The sequence below is a fragment of the Saccopteryx bilineata genome, chromosome 1, assembly GCF_036850765.1.
Source record: "Saccopteryx bilineata isolate mSacBil1 chromosome 1, mSacBil1_pri_phased_curated, whole genome shotgun sequence".
Lineage (NCBI taxonomy): Eukaryota > Metazoa > Chordata > Mammalia > Chiroptera > Emballonuridae > Saccopteryx > Saccopteryx bilineata.
Genome location: NC_089490.1, coordinates 121,405,368 through 121,419,611, shown reverse-complemented (window position 1 = coordinate 121,419,611; position 14,244 = coordinate 121,405,368). Strand labels below are relative to the sequence as shown.

The window sequence follows — 14,244 nt, the reverse complement described above, 5'->3', positions numbered from 1 at the left end:
TATCCACACTCGCCAACCAGGATATCGGGGCTAATGGCAGCTTCTGCTTGCCCATCTTTGCCGCATCCGGCACGGGCATTAGCTTGCGTTGACTGAGTCTCAGCAGGCACACTCTTTCCTCAGCTTGGACATCTGTGCTGCAGCCTGGCTCCCTCCACACCCTCAGCCCCCACTCTCTCAGCTCCATGTGAAAGCAGCCCTTGCTCAGATTAGTGAGGAAGGCGGAGTGTTCCTTTCTCCGTCTTATTTCCTACAGGGTTGATTATATATTTAATCAATTTTTTGCTCGATCATACCTTTATTTTCAGTGTATGGGACTTCAGACACTCCAAGGATAGATTTTTCTGTCTCTGGTTGAAGAACTTGTTGAAATTTGGGGAAGATTTATAGGTAGCTCTCCTCATGGCACCATTTCTCTGACATCCCCTAATGTACTACCTGGACCCATATTTATATATCTAACTTCTCTTCTTTTTTAGACTGTAAGCTGCTGGAGTTTTTGTTAATTGGGTGCTAGAGGAGAATAGTTACAATGACAAATAATAACCTTACCTTAGAATGAACATAGTGGTCTTTGAGCTTGAAGACTTGTGAAGCTTATTTTTGCACTTCTTTCTTTTCTAGGGACCTCCAGGAACTTGATGATAGTACCCAGCTCCCTCTGCTTTGCCACTTCTCAGAAACAGCTGAAGGACTCACCACCATTCGGGCATTTAGGTAAACATGTTTCATTTTGTTAATTAGGCAATTACATCATCACAAATATTTACCTACAAATAACAGACAATTGCTATCATTTTCGGGGGTGCCCACTGTGTGAATGGCAGTGTCTTAAATTAGAAGAAAATGGGGCAATAAATGATCAGAGTTAGAATTTAATTATCTGAAATTTTAACCAGAATAAGAATGAAGCACCACACTGGAAAAGTACTAGCTATATGATTTAGACAAGACTTTTAAATTCCTAATCTCGGTTTCCTCATTTGCAAAATGGGGAAATCAATTTTTTTTCTTAGGGTCATTGAACTAATGACCTTAGTACATGTAAAGCATTAACCAGTGATTAGCAAAGAAACACCCAACAAACAAGTTAAAGTAAATATATTATTAAGAGTAAAATAAATATTATTATATCAAAATTATTGGAGGCCTTAATCAGTTTTTTAGTGCTGATAAACAGAGTAATAACCCAAGCTTTTGATCAAGTCTTTACTTAACATTCAAACCCCCCCAAAAAAATTCACCTGTTTCTGTCCCTGTTTTCTCTGTTCAAGTAAATCAAAAAAGGAAGTGGCATCAGTGAATATTTCACTTAGTCTAGAAAATTGACATCTAAGATGTGTATTGATTTTAAGCAGAGATTTTTCTAACTTAAAAAAATACATTTTGTGTTAAAAGTAGAATATAAAGTTACAACCATCCACAACATATACTACAGAATTTCCATAAAAACCTAAATCCCCATAGGTTTCATAATGAGGCATTTATATTTTCTGCAGTGTGTGTTTTCTCATCAGAATGTGCAATGAGTTTTATTGGAGATGGCAAAACTATTTATTGACATTGAATATGCAGATATGAAGACAAAATTTACATTCTAATAGTAACCAGCAATAATCATTGGTACTCATGAGTATACCATATTCAAGATTACATTTTTCCACGAAACAAGTCTTTTTGAGTTAATTTATTTGAGTGTTGAACACATGCTAGGTACTGCTTTTGCTGTGGATATGTAAAGACTACAAAGGCATGGCATTTCATTCCTACCCCAGATAAACAGCACAAAGAGAAGTGGTAGGGTAACGTGGGGCGGGGGGGGGGGGGAGCAAGCAGTGACTGGATGCAGGCAAGCTGATAGGTGGATCAGCGAGGAGTTGATGGGTTCAACATAAAACAGCCTCTATTTTCCCTCTAAAGATCAAAGTGAGGTTACTTTCTGAGAGTGATGAGGACAAGAATCAAGGTAAAGCATCTTGAAGGTTTAGAATGAAAGAGAAACTTGACCAAGAGTAAAGGTTTATATTTTTCACTTACCGTCTTTACTAGATACACAAACAGTATTTGTATTTAGCATGACTATTTCTAATTTTACATTGGGAAAATTCCACGTAGCTGTGACCAGAAATCAATATAGTGCCTGTTAACCTTCAAGGCTTAAATTGTAACTGGACAAAACAAAAGACAACCCAACTTTTATGTAAAAGTTCCTGCGTCATACTAGTCCAGATTTAGATCTTCCAGGGTTCTTTTTTAAAGTAAATGTTAAATACCACAAACATCAGCATTCTTAAGCCAACGGAAGTTTTAAAATATGGTGATGGTCCTGTTATCATGAATATAATTATAGAATCTTTACGTTTGATACTTTTGGTGCAGAATCAAACACATTCTTTTCCACTCGTTACTTCTTTTTCTTTCAAGCTACCCAGAGTCCCCAGAGCCTTCAGCTCTTTTGGAAAGTTAGTATTTACTGATTAGACTGCTTTGCCTCCCCTGCACTCAGGGTTCGTGGCGTACTCACATACAGCAGTCAACTCCCTCCATAAGTTTTACCATTAAATTATCACAGTTAAATTAGAGTGAGATTTCAGTGACCTTTCCTATTATTTTTTGTCTGACAGAATAAAGGTTTAAGAATGTTCAGAAGATGAGCTGGATGTGGATGAAAAGATACAGACGGAGTGTGTCAAAGTTTCCATTAGGAAAACAGCAGGTTTCTTGCCAAATAGAAACACAGAGAAAGAATGTTCACTGCATTTCCACCCCTCCCTTCTCACTGCGGCTTCAGACTGTTGCCAGCTCCATTTACAAACTCTTTAAGAGTGTATCTGAAACAATATCCCCAAACCAAAGGAAGAGTAAGAAGAGTCCCAGACAAAACACTTTGTCAGGAGGGAGTGTTTGATGTTTATCTAAAATGCAGTCCACTGGCATTGGTCCAACTGGCCTCCCCTCCAGTCTCTCCATACCACAGTCCTCTTGGGAGAATACCCTGTCTCGAACCCCTGAAATTTTTGAGTTTTCTTGTTTCTGTGCCTTTGTTCATGTTGCTCACCCTATTTCCAATGCTTTGTTCTGCCTTGTAAAGCTAAAAACTCAACTCATCCCTTAAAACCTTACTCAGAACAATCTCTCAGTCTTCCATGAAACCTTGCTTAATTCTTCTTATCTCCCACTCCTCCACCCCATTCTCTACCACCCTGATCCTTGGACAGGTAAATCACCCCCTTCTATTATATGTTCATGTAGCACTTTATAGGTAGGGCTCTTATAACTAACCTCTCTTTTTAATACCTTGTTTACCTCCTTCACCAATAAAGGGCCCCTCAAGGGCAGAAGTCATGTCTTGTTTGTATGTCTATTCTAATGTGTTACTTAGAGGTAGTGCTTGCTAAATGTTTCTGAATGAATGGATAAAATTTTGCCTCCTTTTGCAAGTACAGAAAGAGTGGCCCTTACGTGGATACATCTCTTTACAGTTCAAATTCACTATCTCAGAAAATCCCATGGCTCTATGAACCATCTTATTTTCAAGTATTCACTTTATTCATCTTTTAAAATGTCATTACAAAGGTAGGGATGTTCCTAGGACAGGTTGGTCCTGTCTCAGTGTGTTGCTTTTTAGCACAGGTCCTCTGTGCCTGGCATTTGGGTCAAAGCTACATAACTCAAAGTGAGGTAATTATTTGGCTCTGATTGAAGAATCTTTTGATTATTTTAGATCAGATGTTACTGTCTCACTCAATTATCTGATTTATATGGTTTGGCATATTGGAGTGATCAGGTCAGTTGGACAGATACCAAGTATCTGCTTTATATTGGCCTGTATGGATAGTTTCATGGGCCAAGTGAACACTCCACCCAGACTTCTTCATTCTTCAACACAGTAAAAGTTTATTGTAAAGTTTTACAAATTGATTTGAACATTTCAGGGGACTTGGGGCAGGCAGGCAGTCTTTTATCAAGCAAGGATCACTGCTGGGCTGTCAGATGAAATTTGTCTATTCCTTGCAAACATGATGTGTAGACAGGAGGTCTACATAAGACCACCCATAGCCACAGAGAGTGAGTAAACCACATTTTGATTTGGCATTTCCTCTAACCTTCAGCCAGTTATTTTGATTATATGTCCAGCTTTCCATTGCTTCTGTTATTCAGGGAAACTAATTTAAATATAAAAAGAGACAGTTTTTGTGATTAAAAAAAAAAATTATCACCATGTGTCCCGAGTTGCTATGACAGTAGCTCATATGTTTGAATGGATATAATTTTTATTAGAAGTTTTTTTACAGCCTGACCTGTGGTGGCACAGTGGATAAAGTGTTGACCTGGAAACACTGAGGTCGCCAGTTCGAAACCCTGGGCTTGCCTGGTCAAGGCACATATGGAAGTTGATGCTTCCTGCTCTTCCTTTCTGTCTGTCTGTCTCTCTCTCTCTCTAAAATGAATAAATAAAAAATATTTTTAAAAAAATGCCTGACCTGTGGTGGCGCAGTGGATAAAGTGTTGACCTGGAACACTGAGGTCGCCAGTTCAAAACCCTGTGCTTGCCTGGTCAAGGCACATATGGGAGTTGACGCTTCTTGCTCCTCCCCCTTCACTCTCTTGCTCTCTATTCCTTTCTCTCTCTCTCTCTCTCTCTCTCTCTCTCTCTGAAAAATTAATAAAGTCCTTTAAAAAAAAGTTATATTTCATCTTAAGAAAAAAAGGTCATCTCTTTAAAAAAAAAAAGTTTTTACAGCACAAATTACATAAAATTTGGTCTGATTATATTATTCACAAAGAATGACCTCAGTTTGGTCAGGGGTCTCAAACTCAACTCAGCATGTGGGCTGCAGAGCAAGATCACAGCCGTTCAGCGGGCTGCACTAGGTCTACAAAAGGCAACTGTTATGCAACACTTTTCTCACTGCAGTTGAAAACAAAAAAAAATCAGTACAACAAGCACAATCGTACATGCAGTTTACTCAGTGTCACAAAACGACCAGAAACTGTAGTTCGCATCACAACTGCTGTTAACTAAGCTAATATCTAGCTAGGATGCTAGAGAAATGAAAAATACAAGTAGGCCCCTAGGCTTACTTAATTTTATCCAAAATATTTTGAACTTCATGGATTAGTCTGCGGGCTGCACAAAATTGTTCAGCGGGCCACGAGTTTGAGACCCCTGATCTAAACTGTACGTTTCATAGAACTCTGTACATACCAAAAAGTAAGGGTTTCTTCCATTCAGTGACTGTCCTTACAAATAGTTTAGACCTTTGAAGCCTAAGATATTTAAAATGCCTAATTCTTCTAAGAATCTCAGCCATCTCCAAAGACCTGTTTCCTTTACATGTTTCCTACTTTCCTTTTTTGGTTCCCAGAAACATCAGGCAAAAAAAGAAATTTAAAAGTATGACTTTGCTTGCTACAAATGCATAGATTCCCGTGTCCCCTCATTCTCACCCAACATCCCCACCCAACTCTAAGTGTGCTATTTGGAAAAGTAAACTCAACAAAAAGGTGGTAGGGTATTTTGCATTTTGGGACAACTTACTTTGGTTTGTGTAAGGCCCTTGTAACAGAGTCGTTACCTTGTTTCCATGACTACAATAATTATGTGGAAATGTATGGAAATGATCATTTAATAGGACTTTGTCATCAAAAAGATTCCATTTCATAGAAGAGGTCTGAGAAATGAAGGAAATAGGGGACCACACCATCTCTACTGAGAATCCCACAGAGCAGCAGCAGCTGGCCTTCATTCTGAAGTAGGAGTCAGTCATTCACTAGTCATTTCATCCCATTCGTTTGTCACCTTCTTGAGTAAATCGTGTAGTAGTAAGTGTGACTTTTTCTGTTCTTTATTGTTTATCCCATCGTGTGACTAACATTATAATATTTTGGGGTTTTTTTTTGCAGGCATGAAACCAGATTTAAGCAGCGTATGCTGGAACTGACAGACACAAACAATATTGCCTACTTATTTCTCTCAGCTGCCAACAGATGGCTAGAGGTCAGAACGGTACGTTCATTTCATGATTTTGAAATGGAAACCAAACAGAGAAAAGGAAAAGAGGGAGACAGTTGTAAAAGTCTACCTCGAGATTCAGGACTAACTTCACATTTTCTGCACTTTAAAAATAACTCAGGTTTGTTTATGTTGCAGATGAAACTTGTTGTAATGTTTGAGCTAGTTAATGGCAAGACAAATAGCCCAAAAAGCAGAAATTCATTCTGTGTTCATTAGTCTCTAAATTACATAAGTTAATGGAATGGCAAATATTTGTATAACTTCAATTTTTTTTTCCAAAAGAGCAAATTTGACAAGTGAACAAATGTACTCATTTCCTTCACTCAGCTTGACAGGCATGGAAGAGATGGAGACTTTTTATGTTTTAAGTCAGTGGAGGATCATGTTAACAGAAAACGTTTAACACTGCAATTAATCATTTAGTGCCTTCTTCTGTCATTTGTAGTGGGAGAACAGGCACAAGCATTGGCATTTACAGACTTAGTCTGGCAAATTAATTTATCTGAGTCCCAGTTCCTCATCTATAAAATAGGAATAAAAATATGTACCTTATGGGGATATTAGGAAAAAAATAATAATATTATAAATCCCCTTGTTACCTAAATAGAAAATGCATTCAGCAAATGTCTTTTAAATGGATGGGTGGATAGATGGATGAATGGGTAGATGGATGGATGAATAAATGAATGGAAACAGTACCTGGCTTGGCAAATGATTCATAAATCAACAAACAGGAGTGTGGAGTAACTAGATAAGACATAAGTTTCAGAAGGGAAGGGAATATAACAGTTGACCCTTGAACAACATGCGCCTGAACTGCATGTGTCCACTATGCATAGATTTTTTTCAATAAATACTGTAAGTGTATTTTCTCCTCCTTATGATTTTCTTAATTACATTTCCTTTTCTTTAACTTACTTTATTTTAAGAATACAGTATGTAATAATACATACACAAATTATGTTAACTGACTTTATGTTATTGGTAGGGCTTCCTCCAGTCAACAGGAAGGTATTAGTAGTCAAGTTTTTGGGGAGTCAAAAGTGATATGTAGTTTTTCAACTGTGTGGAGGGTTGGCACTGCTAACCTCTGTGATATTCAGGGATCAACTATAGTTTGCAGACTGGTCTGTATATCTGCAGTACAGATAACTAGTTTGGTTATAATGATGAGTTTTCTGCAATCTTTTTTTTTTTTAATTATCTATTAGCTTGTAAGGAAGAGAAGGAGGCTTACTGGTACTATTGCAAGAATCTCACTTCTGGTGATTAAGCATCCTTATTCTATGTACACTTTATTTCAAAACTCAACAGACCTGAGAAGGCAGATGATAAAAATTGTAAGGTTGAAATGGAGGAGCCTAAGTTAAAACCTGAGTTGATGGATGGATACAGATTGATATGGAATCTTGGACCCCTCACTTCATCTTGATTTCTTACTAGTTTACAGAGATTCTCTACCACTATATTAGATATGTAAAAACTATTCAGGACATAACACAATTATGTTTCAAATTTTCAAAAATTTATATTTCAAAAATTTTAGATAGAAACATTAGTTGTTGATAAGAAATTTTTTCCAGATAGCTGTGGGGCTGGGTGAATATCTTCTGAATTTCTATAGATAACATAAAAGCAGATAAAAAGTTTTTCAAGATTTATAACAAAACCAAAACATTATTTTTAGATTCTGGCCAGATCCTAAATCTTTGTTTAAAACATCTGTTTATTTGTTTAAATGTTTCCTCTAAGGAAAAAAAATTATCTCTGAGTAACAAAATTAATGATGTAATAGCTAATGAAAGAAGGTCCCAAATTCATAAGAGAAAAATGTTATTATACTTCTCACAAAGAATAGGGGACATTTCAAAATGAATGCAGTATGAAGTGATAAAATATCCCCTAATTTTTGTGAGCAGTATAGTTACCTTTGTATGTTATATTCCTAAACTGGAAGTATTATTTTCTTAGTCGGCAGGTGTGGTTTGCTTTGGCTTGGAGGTGAGTGTCTGACTTGACTCCTGTTTCTGCTCTTTAGCACTTCCTACTGTCAGGTTAATGGACAAGTGTTTAACAAGAGTCTTCAAGCAAACCATCTGCTCTGCCTTCATAGCCAGAATGCACGATAGTAGAGCCTCCAGACTGCCAAGAAAGGGAAGGTCAGGAAAAATTAGAAAGGAACAGCAGCCAGATTCAGAGTGAGTTTAGGTTGACTCACAGGCCACTACTTTAACCCCCACAGAAAAAGGCAGTCAGACCTATCAGAATGTAAAAGAATTCTAGTTCCACTTGTAGAAATCTAAAGAAAATATTGCTATTTCAACAGGAAGTACACAATCTGTCATTCATTCGTTACCTTATAATATCTTTGTTATTTTGTCTTTTCTTTGTTTTTTGTGTATTACAATATTTTCACGATTTACTATCTAGTCTCACTATCAGAACCCTACTTTAAACCAATACAAAAAAATGAAGAAGTCATTTGCTCCTATTTATGATGAACAAAGGTAAATTTTTGTAAGAAACTTGTTCATTTATTGCAGTTTCAGGCATACTTACTGACAAAAGTCAAGGTCCAAAATCCTTTGTGTGTTATTTGTCTTCTTTGTCAATTGTATTTATGTGTGCATAAGTTTATGTGGGTATGTGCAGAGTGTGTGTGCAAGTGCATGTATCCGTGTGTGTGCACGTACACACACATCCCAACAATCTTAGAGATACAACTTAAAACCAGTCAGATTCACTTTCTGTTCTTCTGAATACATTGAGAGTTTTCATCAGAACTAGAATAATTGGAATACTAGAATATTAAACTATTTATTTGAATATAGAAGCTATAATCCAAGAACATATGCCACAATAGGAATGCTGAATAAATTAAGTAGATGACTCCTATTAGGAAATAACCTTTCTCTCAATTGTACACATATAAATGACCTCATTACTACTGTGGTCCTGTGGACATGTTCATATCACTGGAGATACAGTTGAAATAAATTTCAATTTGAAATAAATAAATCTTGTGTCAGAAATACAAATTTTGAGATACAGGTCCTAAGAGACTAGGGTGTGAACTGTTCTATGAACCTCACAGCTGAACATACTCTGCCTTGTAAGTCACTGTGAAAAAATAAGTAATGAAAACTTTTACTTGGGCCAATGAATCTGCATTGATCTTGTCCACAGTATTAACATAACCCCTTTTGCTGTATTACTCAGTAAATTAACAAAAATATCTGCTTATAGCAAATATTCTTGGCGTTTCCAGAACAGAAACACAACCTAACTGGCATGAGGGGGCTTGAGGCATTGGACATGACTCAGAAGAGGCAAGTAGAGTTTCCTGACACAGATCTGGGGGTTTCAACTCTAATTCATGGACTCATCACCTTAATGGAGAAGAAGAGGAGAACACTTTAGCTTTCTGTGGTCATTTTCCTCTTTTGCTTCTCTTCATTTGCAGTTCTAACATTCTTAGCAATGCCACTGAATTCTATGGACAGAAAATCTCAAGAATAAGGCAGGCAGGGAAAGCAGAGTAAAAACACCTTTTGTTGAATTTGGGACAATCCCTAAGCCCCATCTCATTTTTTTTTTATTATCTAATTTTTTTTCTAAATACATGGCTTTCACCTCTTCCCTGGTCCTGTTAAGTAATAGTTAAGATGATACAAGTTGTTCCCTTTCTCTGAGTAAATGGTTTTCCCGATGGAAGATTTAGCCCTGCCCACCATTTTCATTTTGAATAGGAAAAATAATAATAATGAAGGTCTAAACACGCTCAAATCAAAAACGGACGACTTGAAAAGAATAAAATAATTTGGCGGGTGGAAAAGTAGCTAGACTGGGACCACCCAGGTTGCTTTGGTCACAGAAGGGAGTGTTTCTCCTCTGGGAGCCAAGTGAAGCGGGCCACAGTTGTGTGCAGTGTCACTGCGTCCTAACCTTTGAATGCTGCTTATGTTCTTCTGTTCAGCACAGCATTTTCTGTTCATCCCTCTGCACTAAACAGTTCCAGTTCTTTGGCATCGGTGTTTCCATTTGCAAAAATTGTGTAACTCTATCTAAAGGCTGTCTTTCCAAGGCTTTGTCTTGCTGTGTGGTGAGAGGATAAAAGAAAAACCACATCAGAAAGCCAAAAAATATTTTTTTTAAAGTCTTTAGAATCCACAGGCTAAAGTAAAAATAGTCTTCAGGGTGAGCTTGTACTAGAGGATTTTTTGTGCAACAGCACAGAGCCTTTTCATGTGTTCCTAATGCCATGATAAACAGGTGAGCCCTGATCTTGTCATTTGGAGGCTCTAATAGATTCCCCCAGACACTCAGTGGTATCAGAGACTTCTAAGACATACTAAATAACAAAATAATCACTGGGTCTAAATAAATGAAAATTAGACTATAGGCTTAATACAAATATAAATATAAAGAAAATGAAACATATTATGCTCTCAATCTCTTTCTCTCTTTTCCTGTTAAATTTTATCTATGTATTACCAGAACTGCCATTTTGATACAATAGAAAATAGTTAAAATTATCATCTAGTTGAATCTATGATTTAGTTCTATATAATGGATGAATTCAGAATATAAGTATTTTATAGTAAATTAAATTTAGTATCTCAGATGTGGCCTTGTTCTATTCTAATCCTATTCAGATCTGTTTTTTGTAATGTAGAACACAAAGTTTCATGAATTTGGAACTGAATAATAAAGTTCATGGCTCAAAGTAAGAGTGCTTTTCACTTTAAGAAAGCAATAAATCCCTAACATGTACACATAGCAAAGCATTTTAGGATACAATCATATTACAGTTCAAAGTGGGGGGTTAAAATATCATAAAACTTTGTATTGGACTTCCCACCATATTAATGTTCTTACATGTTCAATTCTTAAAGTCTGGAGAAGGAATTAGTGAAAAATTAAATAATTCATAAGAGTCCTAAAAAATTCAGTAGTCTTGATTTAGAGGATTTTTGGCTCATATAAAAATTCAGTTAATGTTTTATGAAGTGATGAAATTCTTCAGTCATTTATTCAATAAAGAATTACTGAACCTTTACAAATGTACTTAGCATTATTATTGTTGCTGGAGATACTAGTGGAAAACGTTCAAAGACTATCTTCATGGAACTTAAATTCTAGTGATAATAGGTTAACAGTGAACACATAGACAAATAAACAAATACCATCATTTTATTAGCTCTAAATGTGTGGAGGAAAATAAAACAAGATAATGGGATAATTTCTCAGAAGCCAATGGCATATTTTCTTATATCAAGCCAGAAGGACTTTGCTGCAAGTATTTTCTTGTACTAACTTGTTTTCTTGGACTTATTATAACCAAATCCAAGCTCATACTGTTCACTGCATGACAGGCAATAAGGAAAGTGACTTTATTTGGAAAGGCAGCAAGCCGAGAAGATGGTAGACTAGGGGTCCCAAAGAGCCATCTTAGGAAAGTACAGAGTTGAAGAAACAAACTCATAGACACAGAGAACAGACAATAGTTGCCAGAGGAGAAGGGGACGGAGGACTGGGTGAAAAGGTGAAGGGATTGAGAAATACAGTTTGATAGTTACAAAATAGTCGTGGGCATGTAAAGTACAGCATAGAGAATATAGTTAATAATTTTGTAATAGCTATGTATGGTGCCAGGTGGGTACTGAAAATATCAGGGGAAACACTTTGTAAAGTATATGATTGTCTAACCACTATGTCATACGAGTGAAACTTATATAAAAATATTAAATGTAAACAGTAATTGAAAAAATACAAAATTACTTTAAAAAAAAAACAAAAGAACAGAGTTAAGCCTGATAAATCTAGTACCATTTGACACTACTTATGTTGTTTTCATATCTTGGCTATTTTAAATAATGCTGCAATGACTATATGTATGCATATTTCTCTTTAAATTATTGTTTGAGTTTCTTCAGATAAATACCCAGAAGTAGAATGGCTGGGTCCTTCTTTGTCTGTTGTTATAGCCTTTGTTTTAAAGTCTATTTTGTCTGGTGTAAGAACTACTACCTCAGATTTTTTTTGTTTCCATTTTTATGCAATATGGTTTTCCATCCCTTTACTTTCAGTCTGTGTGTGTCTTTTGATGGAAAGTCTTTGATATACAGCATATGTAGGGGTCTTGTATTCTTATCTGTTTGCCATCCTGTGTCTTTTGACTGGAACATTTAATCCATTTGAATTTAAAGTAATTGTTGATAGATATGTATTTATTGCTATTTTATTATTCATATTTTTGTCTTTATTTTTTCTTCTTAAATGAGTTCCTTTAATATTTCTTATGACAGTGGTTTGGTGGCAATGAACTTTTGTTTTTGTCTTGTGGAAGCTTTTTATCTATCCTTTGCACTGGGAAACAATTTTTCTTTTCATTTTCTGTTGCATGAGGTTTTAGAACTATTCCTATATATTTCTGCATCGTTGATTTCAAATCTGAAATTCATTTTTTGTTTCATGCTCTAGTTTTTACACAATTTTAATTTCTTTTTGTTACAGTTAATGGCATGCATTGGTTTTTAAATTGGAGTTAAAGGGCAACAACTCTTGGATTGAACATAACCACAAGACAATTAATGTTTTACAAACATCACTTTTATATCATTTTAGTTGTTTTTAAATGTAAAATATTATCTGATAAAAACACCCTCTTATTTTAAGATTGAATCATGGCTTCTTTGAGTAGGCATAAATGTAAGAATAGTTCTGACACCTTCTGTTATATATGTGGCTGTTATACACTTCAACGTCAAAGGCGCAATGTTTCATCATTTGTGACACATGCATATATTGCCTATTTTCAAGTTCCCCTTGGCGATCAAGACAAGAATTGGGCTCTTCATATTGTATGTCATAATTGTGAGGAAATGCTTCATGACTGGACAAAAGGAAAATGCAAAGGAATGCCTTTTGGTATTCCCATGGTTTGGCATGAACCTAAGGATCACAGCAGGGACTGTTATTTCTGTCTGATTCATACAAAGGGCATCGGCAAGAAAAAAAATGGCATATGATCACATATCCTAATATTCCTTCAGCAATATGACCTATCCCACACTCTGAGACACTCCCAGTTCTAGTTTTCAATAGTTTTATTTCTTCTGAGAACAAAGAAAGTGAACATGTTGATCAAGTGTATTTTGATAAGATGCATGAGGAAATGGTTGTAGAATCTGAAGGGTCTTCTTCTGATGCCAAGCAGTCATTAACCCCTCAGCAGTTTAGCCAACCTGAATTGAATGACTTAGTAAGAGATTTGGGCCTATCAAAGAAAGCAGCTGAGTTATTAGCCTCCAGGCTTCAAGAAAAGAATGTACTTCACCAGTCAGCTAAAGTATCCCATTTCAGAAAGCATGAACAAATATTTGTGGACTTTTTTTCCGAAGACAAACACTTTGTTTATTGTCATGATATCAATAGTCTTCTCAGCCAGCTAGGTGTTACCACTTACAGTCCAACAGAATGGCGGCTATTTCTTGACAGCTCTAAACGAAGTCTGAAATGTGTTCTCCTACACAACGGTAATGTTTATGCAGCAGTTCCAATTGGTTATTCAACTCATCTGCAAGAAGATTATAATGACATAAAAATTGTCCTCGACTTTCTGAAGTATGGGGAGTATAACTGGATCATTTGTGTGGATCTTAAAATGGTAAATTTTCTGCTAGGACAATAGAGAGGTTTCACGAAGTATCCTTGCTTTCTGTGTTTGTGGGACAGCCGAGCTTGGGAGAAACACTGGACACAGAAGGAGTGGCTGAAACATAAAGCTCTGGAAGTAGGGATGCAAAATATTGTGAATGAACCTGTAGTTAATCTAGATAGGATCATTTTCCCCCCACTTCACATCAAACTTGCCTTAATGAAGCAGTTTGTTCAGGCTTTGAATAAAGAACGTGAATGCTTTCAACATATTATTTCTGCTTTTCCTGCCTTATCTTTCAAGAAGATAAAAGTAGGTGTACTTGATGGACCTCAAATTCGAACCCTCATACGTGATAAAGAATTTGCCGGGAAGATGAATAAGGAAGATAAAGCAGCATGGCAGTCTTTTGTGGCAGTTACAAAGAACTTCCTTGGCAACAAAAAAAAAAACAGAAAACTATGAACTTCTGGTTCAAAGGATGCTGTTGGCTTTCTGCAACATTGGATGTAACATGAATGTTAAGATTCGCTTCCTGAACAGTCACCTTGATAACTTTCCCAAA

General features: G+C 36.2%; 1 protein-coding gene across 8 annotated transcripts in view; it reads left to right on the top strand.

Moving 5' to 3' along the window:
* ABCC9 (ATP binding cassette subfamily C member 9) overlaps positions 1-14,244 on the top strand; it is a 152,099-nt gene that overhangs the window by 117,818 nt on the left and 20,037 nt on the right. For all 8 annotated transcript variants that reach the window (XM_066264640.1, XM_066264658.1, XM_066264631.1 and 5 more), the window contains 2 exons: positions 625-717; positions 5,908-6,010. In XM_066264640.1, the coding sequence (XP_066120737.1) occupies positions 625-717; positions 5,908-6,010 (196 nt within the window). The remainder of the gene's footprint in view (positions 1-624; positions 718-5,907; positions 6,011-14,244) is intronic.